Source organism: Pelophylax lessonae (genome assembly GCF_965119305.1).
Source record: "Pelophylax lessonae genome assembly, chromosome: 1".
NCBI classification, from domain to species: domain Eukaryota; kingdom Metazoa; phylum Chordata; class Amphibia; order Anura; family Ranidae; genus Pelophylax; species Pelophylax lessonae.
Genome location: NC_138768.1, coordinates 78,802,581 through 78,823,093, shown reverse-complemented (window position 1 = coordinate 78,823,093; position 20,513 = coordinate 78,802,581). Strand labels below are relative to the sequence as shown.

Below are 20,513 nucleotides of genomic sequence, written 5' to 3'. Positions count from 1 at the left end.
TCTTAAGGTCTCTTGAACAGATACAATGAGTGCGTTTACCAACGCTTCCTCTCTGGCTATGGCTGATGCCGAAACATCCTCCTCACTGTCTGAAAAGACAGTACACGAGACACCAATACCAGATGAAGTACCTGCAACTGCAGAAATAGGCTCAGAGTCTGAATCCGAGGTTTCAGATAATAAGGGGTTTAGGCGGGGGTCGCTTACTTGCGCCCTGTCCCTGACAAGCCACTTCCACCCGGGACACAAGCTTCCATAATAGCGGACAATGATTTAATCGTCAGTGGGGTGCTGGAGGATCCCGCAGACCCCTCGAGGGGATCCGGAGGAGATACATGAGTGGCAGGGTCCATGATAATTCAGGACACCTTTGCCAGAAAACACAAAAAAACTTTTTTTTTTTTTTTTTTTAAATAAAAAAATACCTCTTTTTTTTTTTTTTAATTTTTTTTTTTTTTTTTTTTTATGTGTCTCCCCCTAGCGCAATAGCGCCCCTCAGAGTACCTGCTTCTCGATCCCACAGAGAGAGAGAGGGACCCCCAAGGCTCACCAACCGATGCAGTGAAGTTTCCAACCAACTGCAGTCAGCGTCTGTCTTTACAGACTGGAAGGAGCTGTTTGCTTTTTCCCGGGTAGAAGGACGTGGCTCCGTCCCCTGTGTACGCCTTCCGGCGTTCCCAGCTCTCCACGAGGTAGCTGGGCTCACAAAACATGGCCGCCCCCATAGAAGAGACATAAGACTCCAAAAACATGGCGGCCGGCGTGACCTGAGGACATACATGCATTCGGTCTACGGCAAAATGGCGGCGGACCGCCGATATCGTCTTCCCAGCACATCCACCTGCACTCTGCTAAGAGGTGACATATGGATCTACAGAGATACACTGCACATAAGGTAGGATTATACCTCCTATGTCTGCTGTAATGTTACAGTCTGCTGGGTAGAGTGTTAGCTCTTGAACCAAGTCCACTTCCCACAAACACATGCTGTATTACAAGGGGGACTTGTAAGTATCAGATATATACTGACCATATATGGAGGGGCCCATAATATATACTGCCTCATAATGAGGAAAAAAGGGAACGTTTACTCACCATACCGAACCGACAGGCACCCTCTCTTCACAATACCCTCTCCACCGGGGTGGGGGTTTGTGGACGCCTCGACTCTCTGGTACCTGGCGTCCAAGCGAGACTTTTAACTCGCAAAGTCAGTCCCTTCACTGGGACTCCGTCGCGGCCGACCCAGCGCGGAGCTCTGGTCTGCACGCGCTCGTAGGCAGAAACCGGGGTGACCACTGGATCTCAACATCCAGCCCGTCGCCCGGCCCCGCATACTTACTTGAATATGTCGCGGCCGACCAAGCGCAATGCCATGGTCTGCGCGCGCTCGTAGGCCGGCTGGGGTGACCACAAGTGTCGCCCAGTCCGGCATTTTTGCTTGAAGATCTCACAGGAAAAAACACTGGAGAAAACTACCTAAAAAATGTCTTTTTCTTAAAGAAAAAAAGTCTTGCCAGGACCAAAAGATCCCAGCAAGGAACTTAGGTCCTTACTCCTGACTAGACAGAAAAAAACTGATTCCCTGTAGCAGAGAGAGGGAGGATATACCCTCAGGGACTGCCCCTAAGGTGGAGCCAGAACGTTTTGTCTTTCTGCCTAGTCCTACTCCTGCGGAGACAACATAACCCAGCTCTTGAGAATCAAGAAGACTACGTCTGTCAATGAGCGATAGAGAAATTAGGTCCCCAAGGCTTAACATAGCCAACCAGGCAACATAGGACTTATCAAAACAAAAGATGAGGCCCACCTGAAAAAAACATGAAACACCCTCAAGGAAGGCTAAGAAGCCCCCTTAAACAGCAGCCTGCAAAACTCCAAAAGAGGCATCTGCAGAGGCCAGCACATCTACCCTATAAAAGTTTGTGAAGGTATGAACAGGCAACCAGGTAGCCGCCTTGCAACCTGAACCGCTGATGGCGCAAAGCCCAGGAAGCACTAAGCACCCGATTAGAATGCGCCTTACCATGGAAAGGTAGAACCTGACCCTTAACTGAATAAGCCTGTACCACTATCTGTCTGATCCATCTGGGAACAGTCGCAGCAGACACAGGCAGCCCTTTCTTTGAACCATCCGTGAGCACAAAGAGCGAAGCAGACTCCGAAAAGACTCCGTAGTCTCCAAGTACACCCTGATTGTCCGAACCACATCCAGAGTATGCAGTGCAAATTCCTTAGGATGTTGTGGCTTAGGACACAGAGTAACACGATGTCCTCATTTAAGTGAAAACTGGAAACCACCTTCGGAAGGAAAGATTGATCCGGACGAAGTACCACTTTATCCCGGTGAACCACCAGATAGGGAGAATGACAGGACAACGCCGCCAGTTCAGACACCCTACGTACAGAAGTAATAGCCACCAAGAAGGCCACCTTCTGGGGTAAGGTCAGCAGGGGAATCCCCCAAATACTTACAAAAAGAGGTTTCTGAAGAACCGACAGCACCAAATTAAGGTCCCATGGTAGCACCAGAGGAGCCAAATGTCACACCCCCGGATGAAGTTACGCACCAGGGAATGGGTGGCTAATGACCTATGGAAAAAAGTTGCCAAGGCCAAAACCTGACCCTTGATAGTATTCAAGACCAACTTTTGATCAACTCCCCGTTGAAGGAAAGCCAAGATCCGAGCCACCAAGTAAGAATGAGGGGGAGCCCCAAGAGACTCACCCCATGCAATATACGACTTCCACGTACGATGATAAATCTTCCGAGAAGTCGCATTCCTCACTTTAAGCACAGTGGGAATCACTGAAGCAGACAATCCCCTGTCCTTCAGCACCAGGCTTTCAACAGCCAAGCCGTCAAAGCCAGCGTCCGTAAAGCAGGATGGAAGGTTGACCCTTGAGACAATAAATACACCCTGAGAGGAAGTCTCCAAGGAGCGTCTGCGACTAGCCTGACCAGGTTGGCGTACCAAGCTCGGTGAGGCCAGTCCGGAGCCACAAGAATGACCGGAATCCCTTCCTGAGATCCTTGGCAGCAAACTTGAGGAGGAAAGGCATACATCAAGCGGATACTGACCCCATGGGTCCACCAGTGCGTCTGCGACGTCCACCAGAGGGTCCCGGGAGTGGCCACAAACCTCTGTACTTTTCTGTTGACCCAAGACGCCAACAGATTTACATCTGGAAAGCCCCAACGAAGGCACAACTGCTGGAACACCTCCGGATGAAGAGACCATTCCCTTGCATCCAAGGCCCGTCGGCTGAGGTAATCCGCCTGCCAAATTTCCACTCCTGGAATGCGAACAGCGGAGAGAGATGGAACAAAGCATTCGGCCCACTGATGGATGCCTGCCACTTCCAAAGACACTTTTGGTGCCCCCTTGGTGACTGACATAAGCCACAGCCGTGGCATTTTTCGCATGAATGCGCAACGGACAACCCTGCAGATGCTCGGTCCAGGGGACTAGGCAAAGCCTGAGCACTCCCAGCTCCAGATGATCAGTAACCTGGACTCTTCCAGGGACAAGGCACCCTGAGCAGAGAACCTGCCGTGAACCCCTCCCCACTCGGACAGACTGGCATCCGTGGTGGCAATCATCCAATACACAGGGAGGAAGAATTTTCCTGGCTTGAGCATCAGGGCCCGAAGCCACCATACCAGGGACTCCCTGGCCACCTAGCTCAGCTGGATCTGGTTGTCCAGGGAACCTGGATTATTGTTCCATTTGAGAAGGATTTCCTTCTAGATGATCCTTGTGTGGAATTGAGTGAAGGAGACCACCACCATCAGTCCCAAAACTTTCATATAGGTCCAAAGGGACGACGATTTGCCAGACAGCAATAGCTGAACCGCGGTCTGGAGTCTTAAGTTTTTCCGGCGGAAGAACACCCTGGCTGAGGACGAGTTCAAAGTCCAGCCCAGATAGTCCAGTCTCATGGAAGGGACCAAGGATGACTTCTGAAGGTTCAGAACCCACCTGAAGTCCTCCAAAGTTCTCATGGTGAGCCCCAATTTTATTTCCAGCCCCGTAAGAGACTCCGCATGTAGAAGCAGATCGTACAGGTAACCCAGCAGGACCGATATCCCCCGCTGCCGCAACAGCACCGGAACCAACACTGTTGTGAAGACCCGAGGAGCAGAGGCGAGACCAAAGGGTAACGCCAAAAAATGATAGAGATCCTCTCCCACGGCAAAATGAAGAAACAGTTGGTGTCCTGCACATATTGAGATGTGAAGGTAGGCATCTTTGATGTCTATTGAGGCCAGAAGATCCCCCTGATGTAGGGAAGCCACCACCGTGCAAACTGATTTCATCTAGAATTTCTGAACTCGCAGAGCAATTCAGTGCCGTCAGGTCCAGGATCCGAAGCACCTTGCCTTCCTTCCAAGGGAACCGTAAACAGGTTTGAATAAAAACCCTGAAAACATTCCACGCACGTGTTGTACCAGGTCCCGAAATGCCTCAAAGAGAGCCTGTAGGCGATCCGGGTACAGTCGCACATTGGAAGGGAAAAACCTTACCGGCGGTACGGATCGAAATTCGATCTTGTAACTGGACAGTATGACCGCCTGAACCAATTTGTCTTGTGGTGGCCTTGTCCTCCGGTCAGGTGAAACTAGATTTCGGTTTGCCAGACCAGGGTAATTTGGAACCGCCCGAGGGAGTCTTGAAAGCCTTTGACTTATCAACTGACCCTGAGGGAAGAAAATTTCTTGTGTGCAGAGGAGGGACCCCGTCTGCAACGAGGGTCCTTACCCTTGTTAGCCTGCGGGAGGGGGGTACTTTTTATAATGTCATCCAGAGTAGCCCCAAACAGGCGAGCACCTTGAAAAGGTAAATCAGTCAAGGCCTTCTCTGATGTCTGATCCGCAGACCAGCACTTCAACCAAAGTATACGCCGGAGGACCACTGCCGAAACCGACAGTAGAACCATATGGGAGCAATATCCAGTACGGCATAGCAAACAAATTGCAGCCAAACATCAACTGGTCCAACAGCTCTGCAAAGGCAGGGTGAAAGTTCTTTCCCCTCCAGGTCACGGCATAGCAACTTATGCCATTCCGTCAAGGTTTGCAAGACAAGGGCAACCGTAAACACCGGTCTTAGTGCAGACGCCGCCAGGGGGTACATATTGCGGGCCTCAGACTCTGCCTGTCTGCCAGATCCTTAAAGGACGGGGAATCCTTAGTCTTGAGACCACTGTAGGTGGCACAGTCCACTTCTTTATAAGAGACTCCTAAAAAAGGGTAGCGTCTAGCTGTCCACTTAGGCACCCCAGGGGAACGCTTTGGGTGGTCCCATTCCTTTTTTAAAATGGCGGCACAATACGCGGGAAAGGGGAAAAACCTTGCCGCTCTGAATAGCATGTTAATGTCAAACCTAACCTGCGCCTCTGTTGCAGCTGCGTCCTCCATTTTCAGGGTCTCCTGCACAGATACAACTAGTGCATCCACCAGCGCCTTATCTTGAGTGGCAGTGGAGGTAGAAATGTCATCCTCACTGTCAGAGGAGACAGGGCGTGAGGTAGCGGACCCGGCAGGGAGACCCGTGTCTGCGGTGGATAAGTCAGACTCAGACATCAGATGAGGCAGGGGTAGGCGGAGGTCGTTTCTGAGCACCTTGCCCTTTAAAGGCCACCTGCACCCGGGACACAAACGGTTCCAGGACCGCCTAAATGGCATCTATAGACAGTTGGGGTCGGGAAGGCACTGCGGCCTCCCTGAGGGGGTCAGAAGGGGACACATGATCTGTAGGGTCCCTGTTGCACCAGTTTAGTAGCAAGCACTATTAGAGGTATCAGAACTCCATAGAGGGGTGGGTGCTGTGCCCGTCAAACTCAGAGAAACTGATTTTACGGTAAGTTTAAAATGCCCATTTTCTCTTTCGTTCATCGACGGCTACAGAGCTCCATAAATCATAACAAGTGGGACGTCCAAAAATCAGTGCAAAAAGGAAAAATGAGGGTTGGGGAAAATAACCCAAGGCTAAAAATAAGAGCCCTTAAACAGGACAGGAAGAAGCCCCGTCAGAGAAAAAAGGTTTAAAGAAAAAACACCCATCAAGAGGGAACAGCCCCTCTTAAACAGCAGCCTGCAAAACTTTGCGGCCAAAAGAAGCATCCGCAGATGCCAAAGTATCTACCTTATAAACTTTTGTGAAGGTATGCCCGGACGACCAAGTGGCTGCCTTGCAAACTTGCGATATTGAAGCCTGATGATAGAAGGCCCAAGAAGCACTCAGCACCCGAGTAGAATGCGCTGTGACAGGGAAAGGTGGAATAGGCCTGAGACATCGTCTATCTGATATCTGATTAAGATTCCTTAAAGAAATAGACTCTAGCGGTTCAAAAGGCTCTTTTGTGAAGGCCTGTAGAACCACTGACAAATCCCATATTGAGAAAATTTTTGCAGGTGCTGGTCTGGAACGAGTAAGAGCCTTAAAAAGAAAAAAAAAAAAAAAACACCTTGAAAAAGAGAGAATTGCCCTGCGGGACTTTATATGAGGTGGACCCAATAGTCATAATACTCAATCACCTGAGACATGACGTTGGGGGTGGGACCCACAATGCTTTGTAAGACATTTAAGGGGAGGATGAGTGATCACAGACAGTCCAATCTTTGAACACAGGGTGGATACCAAATAACAGCATTCATTTCTTTATGGTAAGCACACAGCCACCTTGCTATATTTGTTCACAGCACTTTCCATTCATTCACTCTCTACCTCTTTTTCTACCCTTTTCTCATGTCTTTATTTCATCACTTCACATATGCACTCTATGATGACATTTTCATTGTCTTTACTCAGTCTTACAACAAATCTTTTCATCCTTATCCACTTGGTTTATTTTTATCTACCTGGGCACTTTCTTCACCCTTTGGTTATTTCTTTTCATTCCCTGGTCCATATTCATGTCTCTGATACATTTAATATATATGACCATTATCATTTTGGCTGCTATCATACAGGAAGTAGCTGCTCACTTACCTACATGTATACTCTTTCATTTAGAGACTGGCCAGGTGTTTGATTGACATACCTACAACACATTCTCATTGCTCTCCTTGAGTCGATTGCAATGCCTTTGGATCCTGCCCCTTCAGATCCCATGTCGGACTATTTGGCCGCCGCCGTATGGAAGCACGGTTTAAGCACAATGACGTGGCTATATTTGTGAGTATGTTGTCTCCCCACATGGGTTATTCATACTCCAATAGCCATCAATCCTGCATGTCTATAATACAATAATAATAATTTATTTTCAGACTTGCCTGCACACTTACACTCCTGACGAGTGGGCAATGCGACCCACGAAACGTGCGTCGAGTTTCAAGATATTTGTATTGATGTGCATACTGTTACGAGATATTTTATATATGTGTATGACCATGTTATGTTTTGTGTATGTCAAAAATTAATGTTGTATTACTTTTATATATTGGTTTTACACAATAAACCAGATACATTTCGACTTGAGTATTATGACTATTGGGTCCACCTCATATAAAGTCCCGCAGGGCAATTCTCTCTTTTTCTATGTATTCAATTGGGATGGAGGTGTACTCTAATATGAAATGGCCTTGCAGGTCCTTTTTGTTCTGGTTTAAAAAAAACCTTGCAACCAAGGCTTCTGAAGCAACTGGTCTCTACAGAAATACTCCTAAAGGCGGCTACTTGCACCTTAAGAGTACTAACCGCCAAACCCTTTTCTGCACCATTCTGCAGGAACTCCAACACTGATACAATATCTTCCAAGGTTTGATTTGCTGAATGACACCAAGTATTGTAAGTTTTCCAAACTTTAGCGTGGATGGCTCTAAAAACTTTCTTCCTACTAGAAAGCAAAGTGGTCATTAGAGGTTCGGAGAGTCCTTTATTTCTCAATAGCTGCTCCTCAGATACCAGGCAGCGAGGTTTAGCCTGGACACATTTGGGTGACACACTGGGCCCTGAAGCAGCAAATCCTGCTGAAGAGGGAGCTGCAAATAAGATTTTACTGCCAACTGTAGAATAGTGGAGAACCAAGCTTTCGTTGGCCAAAATGGGGTGATCAGAATCACTGATGCTTTTTCATTCTGTATTTTCCGTAATACCGGTGGAATGAGCTGGAAAGGGGGGGAAAGCATAACCCAGAAGAAAGGTCAAAGGATGTGCCAAGGCATATATCCCAAGGGAACCATCGTTTCGGTGGAGAGAAAAGAATTGAGGGAGCTTTGCGTTTTCTCTTGACGCAAACAAGTCTACTTCTGGCCGACCCCAAGTGCTGGTGATCCAGGCAAAGACTTCTGGGTTCAGGCTCCAATCTGCTTCCCAAATTTCCCATCTGCTCAAAAATTCCGCCACCTCGTTGAACGTGCTTTTGAGATGGATCGCTGAAGGGGAAAGTAAGTGACTTTCCACCCAGTCCAGAATTTTGGTCGACGGCAACTGAAGGGTTCTGCTTCTTGTGCCCACATGTTTGTTTAAATAAGCCACCGCCGTGGGATTGTCCAATAAGATCTGCACATGGGACCCCTGGAGGTTCAGAGAAAAGGCAGCCAAAGCCAAAGAGACCGCTTGCAACTCACTGCAATTTGAGGACTTCATTGCCTCGGCCTGGGGCCAAACACCTTGTGCCAGATTCTGACCCCAGTGAGCTCCCCATCCCCACATGCTGGTGTCTGTTTTCACTCTTTTTTTGACAGGGAAGGTCTATAATAAGCCTGTTGACAAAGTGGTTTGATTTTTCCATCACCAGAGGGTCCTTTTGACCTTGGTGGGGATTTTTCACGTCTACATCTAGGGTTTTTGGACTGTGATCCCAAACCTTCAGCAGGAAACTTTGGAGTGGTCTGAAATAGAGTTTTGCCCATCGAATGACTGGTATAGTTGAAGTTAGGGTTCCCAGGGCTGACATAACCCTCCTGACCGACCACTCTTGATTTGTCTGTAGCATTGTTACTACATTCTGTATTTTTTCTCTCTTTTCTTCTGGAAGGAAGATTTTTTTATTCCTTTGAATTTATCTGGTAGCCCAGAAACTGTACCAGCTGAGCTGGAGTGAAGCTTGACTTCTGAAGGTTCACAATCCAACCAAAAGTTTCTAAGTGACTGCAAGCCTTGTTCAGATCTTTTTGCAATCTTTCCCTGGAAGGAGCAAAAAAGAGGAGGTCTTCCAGATATGGTATAACAGACTCCCTGAAGGTGGAGAGGAGCAAGGCTTTCTGCCATTATCTTTGTAAAGATTTGAGGGGCAGATGAAAGGCCGAAAGGGAGGGCTCCTAATTGCAGATGCAGTACCTCTTTTTCCATATCAAACGCCAACCTTACATAGTTACATAGTAGGTGAGGATGAATAAAGACAATAGTCCATCCAGTTCAACCTGTGTAGATGTGTATGGCCATAATCATCTCACATACCCCTGAATCTTCTGATCCTTGAGATGTATGTCTAAGAGTCTTTTGAAAGCCACCATACTTCCCGCAGAAACCACCTCTTGGGGAAGAGAATTCCACAATCTTGTAGCCCTAACGGTAAAGAACCCCCCACGTTGCCTGAGGTTAAAAAGCTTCTCCTCTAATCACATTGTATGCCCTCGAGTCCTCATGCAATCCCTTCGACTGAAAAGCTTTTTTTCTATGCCGAGATCAGCATTGAGATATTTATAAATTGCTATCATGTCCCCTCTCAGGAGTCTCTTTTCCAAGGAGAATAAAGCGATTGCAGACGCTCTTCATAATTCCAAGGTCCTCCAATCCCCCTAATTAGTTTAGTTGCCCTTCTCTGGACTCTCTCCAGCTCCAACACATGCCTCCTGAGGACTGGCAACCAGAACTGGACAGAATACTCCAGATGTGGTCGGACCAGAGTTTTATAAAGTGGAAGGATTATAGTCTCATCTCTGGAATACATCCCTTTCTTTATGCATGCTAATATTCTGCTGGATTTAGCAGCTGCCACTTGACATTGCATGCTATTGCCTAGTCTATCATCTACCAAGACTGCCAGATCTTTCTTCATTTTTGATTCCCCCCCTAACGTGTATTGTGCTTTTATGTTTTTAGTCCCCAGGTCATTCTGTAGGATATCTGCTTCATGCTGTGCAGTTATTGCCCTGCCCAATTTTGTGTCATCTTGCAAAAACTGATATAGAACCGCTGATCCTGTCCTCAATGCTGTTTATGAATAAATTGAACAAGGTTGGTCCCAGGACCGAGCCTTGGGGGACCTCGCTTACCACCTCAGACCAGTCTGAGTATGCGCTGTTTATTACCACCCTTTGGACATGCCCTTTTAGCCAGTTCCGTATCCAAGAGCAAACCCTGCGGTCGATACCTGCAGATCTTATTTTATAAATTAAGCGCTTGTGGGGAACTGTATCAAACGCCTTAGCGAAATCCAGGTACACCACACATCCACTGGTCTGCCCCTATCTAGCTCACAGCTCACCTCCTTGTAGAATGTTAAGAGATTGGTTTGACAAGAACGTAGTTCATTTGTAAACCCGTGCTGATTACTGCTGATGATGCGGTTGTCTTTAGCAAACTCTATGATATAGTCCCTTATCATGCCCTCCAGAAGTTTACATACTATAGATGTCAGACTGACAGGCCTATAATTACTCGGGACATGCCTCTGCCCTTTTTTGAATATCGATATCACATTAGCTTTCCTCCAATCCCCTGGTACATTTCCTGTCATAATACTGTCAGCAAAGATCAGGAACAGTGGTCTAGATATAACCTTACTGAGTTCTTTGAGTACTCTCGGATGATCGCCATCAGGGCCTGGTGATTTGTTTGTGTTAATTTTATCCAGCCTTTCCCTGATTTCACCCTTTGTAAGCCATAGCGGCAAGTCCTTTGTATTACTACTAACCATACAGTCATGGTCAGTGTACCCCTCCTTTTCCTGTGTAAAGACTGACGAGAAAAAAGTGTTCAGCACTGTTGCTTTTTCAGTGTCCCCTGTAACCATCCTCCCATCGTTAATTATGTGTGCAATATGCTCTGCTCTAGCTTTTTTGCTGTTGATATATTTAAATAATTTCTTTGGGTTCTTTTTACTATCCTCCGTTATTTGTCTCTCAAAGTTGAATTTAGCCATTTTGAATTCGTATTTACTTTTCTTATTTGCCTCCTTGTATTGCTCAAAAGCCGATACTGTGTCCTCGGATTTATATTTCTTGAAGGCCATTATTTTTTCCCTTAAGTTTTTTTAACATTACGGTTTAGCCAGCCAGGTTTGGCCTCGTCTCTTCTAGATTTATTTCCCATAGGAATGCACTGCAAGATGCCTTTAATATGTTCCTAAAGCATTCCCATTTTTCCTCCGTGGTCAGTGATCCCAGGGTTTGGTCCCAGTTTACCCTTTCCATCAATGAGCACAATTTAGGAAAGTTTGCCCATCTGAAGTTTAGGGTTCTTATGTTCCCCACTTGCCTTGTTATATTGTTATTTACGCTAAATGTGATCATCCTGTGATCGCTATAGCCCAGGTTGTCCTGGACTCCTACCTCCGAGATTAGGTCTGGGTCATTAGTGATCAAAAGATCCAGGACTGCATTTTCTTTAGTAGGAGAATCCAACTGTGACATGTAGTTGTCCTGTAAGGTTTCCATGAATAGACGGGCCTTCTGTGAGTGTGTAGTCCCCTCTTCCCAGTCAATGTCGGGATAATTGAAGTCCCCCAATATGATGACTGATCCCAGTTTTGCCACTTTACCCAACAGTGGTATAAATTCCATCTCTACCTCCTCCCTTTGGTTGGGTGGCCTATAGCAAACCCCCCACAATTACTTTTCCCTTTTCTTCTTCCCTATAGAGTTCTACCCACACGGATTCTAACTCCATACTCATCCCTTCCATAATATCATTCCTCTTATCACCCGTACATTATTCTTGACATAGAGACATATCCCTCCCCTTCTTTTTCCTACCCTGTCCTTCCGGGACACCTTATACCCTTGGATATTGACCAGCCAGTCATGTGAGGTGTCGAACCAAGTTTATGTTATTCCCACAAGGTCTATGTCTTCCTCATGTACTAACATTTCCAACTCATCCATTTTATTAGCTAGGCTCCTGGCATTAGCATATACCCCTCTTAGTTTTGTGGAAGCTGATCGTGAATGGTGATTATGTTTATTCCTGTTTGGTCTGAGGTTTTCCCGCACAGACCCCTCAATTGACGTTATGGAACTACTGTCGCTGCTGACTCTACTACTACCTTCTGTCCTTTGCTCCCTCCTCACTGACTCTACTTCTGAGCCCCATCTCCTAGTTAAAAAAACCCTCCAACTTGGTGGCCATCTTTCTCCCCAAAAGAGCTGTACCGTCCCCATTAAGGTGCAGCCCATCCTTACTAAACCTTTGTGACTGAGGATGAATACATACGAAATCTCCTGTACCTGACTGACCTGTATAACCGTTTCAGGTTGAGAATGAGGCGAAAACCGTCAGATGGTTTCCTTATCAGAAAGATATGGGAATAGAATCTCTGATGTTGTTCTTCTGGTGATACTTGACTCACGACTCCCTGTCGCATCAGGTCCTTTAACAGGTCTTTCATAGCCATGGCTTTCAATGTTTCTTTAGGAAGGTTTGTAACAAAATATCTTTCTGGAGGAGGATCCGAAAATTCTATTTGGAAATCCTGGGACGGCATGGTCAAAATAAGGATTTATCCCTGCATGATAAGATGTATACAGGTCTGGGTGAACCTAAAGATCACACCTTCCCAGTGCATTCAACCATCTCGGAGGCCTTTAAAAAAGAATGAACTGAACCAGAGAGGAAACCCTTTTTTCCTAAGGCATATAAAAGGCGTTTTCCTTTTGATGAAGACCCAGGGGAACTTGGAATAAAGTACCAAAAATTGATGCGGCTTTCTCCCAAGTTTCCAGATTGACTGATTTGGCATTTGAGGATATGGGAATATTAAAAGATCCCATGGACAAAAGAATGGATCAGCAGCTTAAAAGAGCTTGGCACTCCATCATGGGCTATCTCAAACCAGCTATGGCAGTCACTTGTGTATCCAGAAACTTGGAGTACTGGGTTAACAAGCTCAAAGCCCATATCACTGCTGATTCGCCAAAACAGGAAATACTTGATCCTTTTTCCACTCTGTCTTCTGCCATAGCCTACATTGCAGATGCATCGGCAGAATCTGTTAGGATGACGGCAAGATCATCAGCCTTAGCTAACTCAGCCAGAAGAGCTCTGTGGTTGAAAACTTGGCCCGGGGATACAGCATCCAAAAGTAAGTTTTCTGGGATTCCGTTTCTAGGGGATTCACTGTTCGGTCCTGAGTTGGACTCAGTTTTGGACAGGACAGCTGACAACAAGATCATTCCCTCTCAAAAAGAAAAAGCAGCCAACTAAAGGTCTTTTTCGACCTCAAAGGGCTCAGCATTATAGCAGGCCTCAAGAGAAAAGGAAGAATTGGTCGGCACAAAAATCTAGGGGGAAAGGAAGCGTCCTTTTCCATCCTCCTACATCAACCAACAAAGCACAATGACAATCTGTTGTTGGTGGAAGGAAAACAGAGAATTCCTCCCCCACTGGGCGGCCATGACAAAAAAAATCTATATTTTCTCTTCGCCCAAGCCTAAAGTGACAAACTGCCATCTACTTGTTCTAAGGACAGTTTATACTTTGAGGGTATATTTTCTACCCCTTCCTCCTTAGAATCTTCTTTGGAATGAGAGGGGGAAAGTCTTCCTTGGGCAAGAGGACCTATTTCCACTCCCACTAGAGGGATTGACTGTGAACCCTGAGAGGATTGTGAAGTAGATGGCTGACTCGCGGAAGGATCTGTTAGGGAAGAATGAAAGGATTAAATAGTAGCATCTAGCTCCTTCCTAACTGATGCGATTAAGTCACTGCATGCTGAAGACGCTTCCTCTTTAACCAGGGAGTCAATGCATGCCTGACAACGCTTTTTCTTCCCAACTTCAGGTAGCTTTGCTTTACACAAAGTGCATTTCTTTTTAACCATTTTGTCAGAACCTTTAGCCTGCCATAACAAGAAGAAAAGACACAGAACAAAATCCTTCAAATGAATCAGTCTTTTAACCACGAAGTGCCAGAACAAACCACCATGTGCCCAGACAGGCTCCCAGCTACCAGGGGGGATAAAGACAGAAGGAGAAAGACCCCCAGTAAAATTAAGGGCAAATACATAATTACCCCTTACCTGGACTTTGCTTGTGCCTGTCCCACTTGCTGCGGAGTCCATCGCGGCGCTTGCAGCGTGTTCCGATGGCTTAAGGGAAACCGGTTCCAGATTCCCAAGGTGCCCCTGCGCGGGACCAGAACCGAAATTAAAGCACCAGCCTTACTCCTCCCCTGTTCTCCTGCGCTTCCGGCGGAAGTGACGACGTGCGCCTGCTCCACGAGCACCGCCCCTCCCGGATACCTCACTTCCGGCCGGGCGAGAATGCTACTCGCATCCGGAAAGGCGGCGGCCAATTCAAACAGAGCAGCAGTGGAAAAAAGGGGGATCCACCGCCTGCTTTGCCACGCTGACAAGCAATGCTGGCTTTTCCTGAGCACTGAAGGGGAAGAGGGGGCTCATACAGCACTGCCATTCGTGTGGATGGGAGGAACAAAAAAACTCTCCAAAAAAGGTAAGGTGGAGGCAGGGAGCCTGGTCTCTCAGGTTAGCCCCTGACTCCCCCACTTAGGTGTTCCTCAGCCAGAGGAAACAAAAACTGATGAGCTGTGGGGAGAAACCTCCTTTTAAAGTTGGTGGAATGGGTGTTTCCTGTTGGTGAGAGGGAGGAGCCATCTCAAGGTGCTGTCCTGAAAGACGTTTAGGGAAAGAGGTTTCCCTTATTCTATTACCCTTAATGATGTCATCCAGGGTAGCCCCAAACAGGCGATCGTCTTGAAAGGGCAGATCAGTGAGAGCTTTCTTGGAGGCTTGGTCTGCGGACCAATTCTTAAGCCACCGCACTGCTGAAACAGAAGAACAGCACAGGAGCTATATCCAAAGCTGCATCACAAAAAAAATGCAGCCCATTGAACAACTGGTTCGCTAAATCAACATGACCTGCTCACCCCCCAGGCCCTGGTGCAAAAACTTAGCCCATTCAGTTAGGGTCTGAGACACCAGGGCTAAGGCAAAGACTGACTGCAATGCCAAACCAGCCATAGTAAACATGCTGTGTGCCTCCGCATTCCTGTCAGCTGGGTCCTTAAACAGGGATTCCTCTACTGGGATCATGGTTGCTTTATTCAACCTGTAAACAGGAGGGTCCACCACTGGTGGACAAGTCCCACTTCTTTAGGAGCGACTCCTCCAAAGGGCAGCGTACGGCAAAACGTTTGCGGACCCAAAGGGTAATTTTGGTTGTTCCTATTCCTTACAGGAAAACCTGTCAAAATAAGGCACAAAAGGAAACACTTTGGAGTGCGAGGTGACCTATGCATACCAAACGACACAGCTAGGTCTGTGGCTACATTAGCCGCATCCTCTCACACACTGCAGTAATACCAGCAGCTTTTCATTCGCTCCTGCGACCATGGATGAATCATCCTCACTATCGGATGGATCTGGGGGTATGGTATTAGGCCCCCCTGGATGGGCCGTGTCCACAGTGGCATCAGGCTCAGAATCAAATGAGACAGACTGATCAGGGGAAGGCGGGGGGGCGCTTCCACCTGGGCCTTTGCCCACATGCCACTTCCACCCGGGACACTAAGGACTACAGGACCGCCTTCAGTGCAACCATGGAAAGCTGGGGCTCCGAGGGACCTGCCACCTCCATGAGGGGGGTCAGTGGGGGATATGTGACCCTGAGGTTCCATAAGGAAAGGACCTTGCAGTACAAAAAAAAAATCTTTTTAGCACCACTAAAGGTTCCCCCTAAGGCTCAGGGTACCTATCAGCAGAGAGAGATAACAGGGACCCCCAAAGACTCTACCAACCGGAGGAGCACCAACAACTCAAACCCAGCATCATCGTGGATGCTATCCCTGTTCACAGGTCCCGGGCACAGGAAGAGGAAACTAAGGAAGAAGAGGAGGAGCTTCGGTATCTACACGAGACCTAAATCCTCCAGCATTCCTGTGACATTATCTGCTACACAAACATGGCCGCCAACCGGAGACCAGCTAGACTAAGGGAAAATGGCCCCCATCAGCTACACTGAAGCATGGCTGCCAGGATCTCCCCCCCCCTCCCAAAGGGTAGGAAACACATTTAGGGGAGAGACTGCTGTGCACATTGCACTGGGACCCCCCCCCCGCACTATACCCACAGTGTAAACAGCAGGGCATGCACTTAAGGGTATCCTACACTGGGACCCCTCAAGACTACCAGGGCGGGACACACTATCCCGGGACCCTTGAAAAATTGAGGATAGCGGGGGAGACCCCAGGGATCTGCTGCATCCTTTGCCCTGGAACCCCCACCAGACTTCAGGTCCTGACAGTGGGAAAAGAGTTTGGGGGAAGCCCAGCTCAGTGAGGGATTTAAGGACGGGAGAAGGGAACCAGCAGGCAGGTCCGATCATCCCTGGAGGTTACCCCCATCCCCCCCAAAGAAAAAGGGGAAAATGGGGAGGGGGGGGGGTGGACCGTAGTTACCCTTCCATGATGCGGGTAACGCTCCAGACAGAAATCCTCGCCACCGAAGTAGGGGAGCCATTGGCCAATGGACCGCTGCGACTCCGACCCAAGCCCAGTCGCATGCAACCCTGCGAAATATTTAACTCGCGGGCCAGCCTCTGTCCATGAGGCTATGTCGTGGCCAACCTAGCGGTCTGCACGTGCTCGCTGGCTGGGCGGAATCACTGAATCTAGATTATCCAGCCTGTCGCCCAGCCCGACAGTTGATTGCAGTTCTCCCAAGAGAAAAAAACAAAAAAGATGTAAGGAAGGAGAAAGTTGCTAGGACTGGAGATTCCAGCCAGGAGCCTAGGTCCTTACGCCTGACTAGACAGATTAAAACAGATTACCTAGAGCAGGGAGGGGGGTAATATACCAGCTGGGGACGGCTCATGGGCGTAGCCAGGTTTTTATTTGTTCTGCCTAGTCCTACTCCTGGAGGAGGAAATATAACGCACTAGTTATGACTTATGGAGTGCTGTGTCCGTCATTGAACGAAAGAGAGAAGGGATTTTAAGAATAAACATGTTACTCTAAAATAAACCATGATCTCTTAAGTTGTGGCTTTATTTTATTCTAAGATACAAAAACTTTCTAGGCTAGTTCAAGTTTTTTTTTTTTTTTTTTTTTTTTTACATGTTTCTGTGCAATAGTTGAAGCCCCTACACAGAGCTGCATATAGGCAAATAAAATAAGGATTATTGTTAGCCAGCAGGTTAAAGAAATGAATAGTGAATTCGTAAGCATCAAAGGGATAGATCTTACATCCAGGTATTGTTTTGCGATACTCCTCTTGATGTCATCATTAATCTTTGCGCTCGTCATATCCCTCTTTAGAAACTCCAGCGTTTGCTTAGGGCTAAAGTGAACCCCTGTTTTTCGGTTGATGGCCTTGTCATATACTTTTGCTGACTCCGACGGTGAATACTTCTGGATTTTACTAGGTAAAAAAAAAATAAAAAATATATATATTTAAAACTCATCAAATCATGCAGTAAAATCTTTTAAATATTTTGATTTGGGGAAAAAGCTGAATTTCAGGCAAGCAGCTAAAGGGCTGAAATAACATATGAACTAGTTTACCTGCGAATAGAAGCAAGTTTTGTGATCCAGGACAGAAAACCCCCACCACAGAGCACAAATTTGACTTCTTTTGCAGCACAACAGTACCAACAATGGCTAAGAACAAACCCCCAGCCTTCTCAAAGAATAAAAATGGAGCAGCAGTCTAAAAAGGGACATTGCTCTCTCCTTCATTTTACATGTTCATTGTCAGCATATGTGCATGCAGAAGAAGAAGATTATTGGCTCAGAGCACAAACTGCATCTAAAAGACAATTTTTTTAAATGAATGCATGACTATATTAACTAGTACAAAAGCCTGGAGCTCAATTTTACACAAAAGCAATACATAAAATAAAAGCAGGTGACATAAGTGCACAGCCATTTAATGCAAACAGGGATCAAAGGAAAGCATAAGAAATAAAAAAGGGGTGTTTTGTTTTTCAGGGTATTTTTTTAATAGGCAACACTGTTTTGCACAAGAATATTAAATCTGAAAATCAGAGACCATTTACACAGGTCAGAAGAAGGGAGCTGCCTTATGAAAATAAAATGCCTTCAGAGACCAGAAATTTATTTTCTTTGTATTTCAAATACCTGTCTGAGAATCCACAGAGGTTTTTTAAATGCTGCTTCAGCATCAAAAGCAAAAGGATTCCTTGTGAAGCATTTGCAAACTCAATGAGAGGAGCAGCATCGCTTGGCAGACAGCTGAGAACATAATCAATATCATCCTCATCATCAGAATCTGAATCTGCTACTGCTGCTGCTCGCCGCCTTGTTTTTCTCGGCCGAACAACTTCCTCTTCGCTTTCGCTGCTACTACCTTCTTCTGAGGATTCCTCTTTTGCTTTTTTCTTGTTCTTTCCTGCTTTTACCATTGACTGTGAAAAAAAAATATTGCTTAGTTGTGTTTAAAACATCAGCCTTCAAGAATAAAAGGGAAAAAAAAAACATTCAACTTCTGCTAGTAATACAATCACAAATTACAAGCTTCCACTTGTGTTAAAATTTATCTAGAGAGAAAACTTTCTTTCTTTTGACAAGTGAAAGGTTAGAATGCTTGTCAGGTTTTACTGCTATCTGGGGCTCTGTTAAGAGATACTCCCCCTATTTTGTGTTCTACTAGATAGGAAATGAGAAAAAATCTGCAATAGGGCAAGACAATAAAAATCCTAGAAGTACATGTATTCCTTTACGTTTAACAAAATCTTTTTCTTGGAGGGACTCGGGATGTCATACTTTTGCTTACAAAATGACTCAACACTGGCAAAATTTGTAGGCTAGCCCAGGATAGGCTCTCTAGTAAACAGCCCTCAGTTCAGTGCAAGCCGCACTAAAAGCGCATTTATAAAACACAGAGTGGTGGGACCCCGATGTCGATCAATGAACTCAAAGAAAAACTGGAGTCTTGTCTTGCCGTAAAAGCCTCATCTCTGATGTTCATTGACGGACACAGCTCCATATCCTCTTTGACCCTTGGGTTATGCTTTTCTACTTAGGCGTAAGACACTAGTCAGAAAAGGGTTAAAGGATTTTGACTACGCCCATGGGGCAGTCCCAGGGGGTATACTCTCACTTCCTGCTTTAGGTCTTCAGTTTTGAAACAAGCAGTGAAGACTTAAAAACCCCAACTCATTAGAGAGATAGGTGCAACATCAGAGAAAGGGATTTTACGGTAAGACAAAAATCCAGTTTTCGCTTTCGTTCATTGACGGACAAAACTCCATATCTTCTTTGACCCTTGGGATGTCCCAAAGCAGTGTCAATATGAGGGGTGGGAAGAACACAGTAATAAGCATACTTCCCAAAGGCTAAACGTAGCAAACCGGGTAAAACAGGAGCTCAAGGAAACAACTTGAGCTCACCTGGAAAACATTTACACCCTCAAGAGGACTAATCCTCTCCAAAAGCGGCCTGCAAAACCTTGTGGCCAAAGGTGGCAACAACAGATGCCAACATATCTATCCTATAAAATTTTGTTTTAAGTGTGCACGAGCGACCAGGTGGCCACCTGCAAACCTGCACCATTGAAAGCAGATGACGGAAAGCCCAAGAGACACTAAGCGCCCTCGTAGAATGCGCCTTAACGGAAATTGGAGGATCCTGACCTTTAACATAATAGGCCTGCATCACCGCCTGCCTGATCCATTGGAAATGGTCACAGCAGACGCAGCCAGCCCCTTACGGGAACCATCCGTAAGGACAAACAGGGAATCCAATTTTTTGGAATGAGACAGTCACCACCAGGTACACCCCGATTGCCCGAACCACATCTAAAGAATGTAAGGCAATCTCTTTTGGATGCTTAGGCTTTGAACACAAGGAAAGCAACACAATTCTTTTATTTGAAATGGAAACCAGAGTCGACCTTACGAAGGAAACTGGCAGAGAGTAAACAGCACTCTCTTTCAGTGAACCACCAAGTAAGGTGAACAACAGACAGCTGCAAGCTCAGACACCCTCAGTGCAGAAGAAAAAGCCACCAAGGAGGCTACCTTTTGGGACAATGTAAGCAGAGGAATCTCACAAAAATTTACCAATGGCAGTTAATGAAAACCGACAGCACCAAGTTGAGATTCCACGAGGGCAATGTAGACAATACTGAGGGAGCCAAGTGGTGAATCCCCTGAACAAAGATGTGAACCACAGAAAGCGTGGCCAAAGGACGAAGAAAGCAAACTGCCAATGGCCAAACCTGGCCCTTGATAGTACCTGAGGCCATGTGCTGCTCAACCCCTTGGAGAAAACCAACTCCGAATCTCCAAGAAGGAGCGGGAGTGATCCGCAAGATATGGTAAAACTAACTAAAAGTAGATTTACTAGCTTGCAGCAACGTGGGAATAA

General features: G+C 46.5%; 1 protein-coding gene across 1 annotated transcript in view; it reads right to left on the bottom strand.

Moving 5' to 3' along the window:
• The window catches only part of NIPBL (NIPBL cohesin loading factor), a 287,177-nt gene that overhangs the window by 25,226 nt on the left and 241,438 nt on the right, over positions 1–20,513 (bottom strand). The window contains exons 44-45 of the mRNA XM_082258716.1: positions 18,264–18,550; positions 17,370–17,544 (exon numbers count right to left, since the gene is read on the bottom strand). Coding sequence (XP_082114842.1) covers positions 17,370–17,544; positions 18,264–18,550 — 462 coding nt within the window. The remainder of the gene's footprint in view (positions 1–17,369; positions 17,545–18,263; positions 18,551–20,513) is intronic.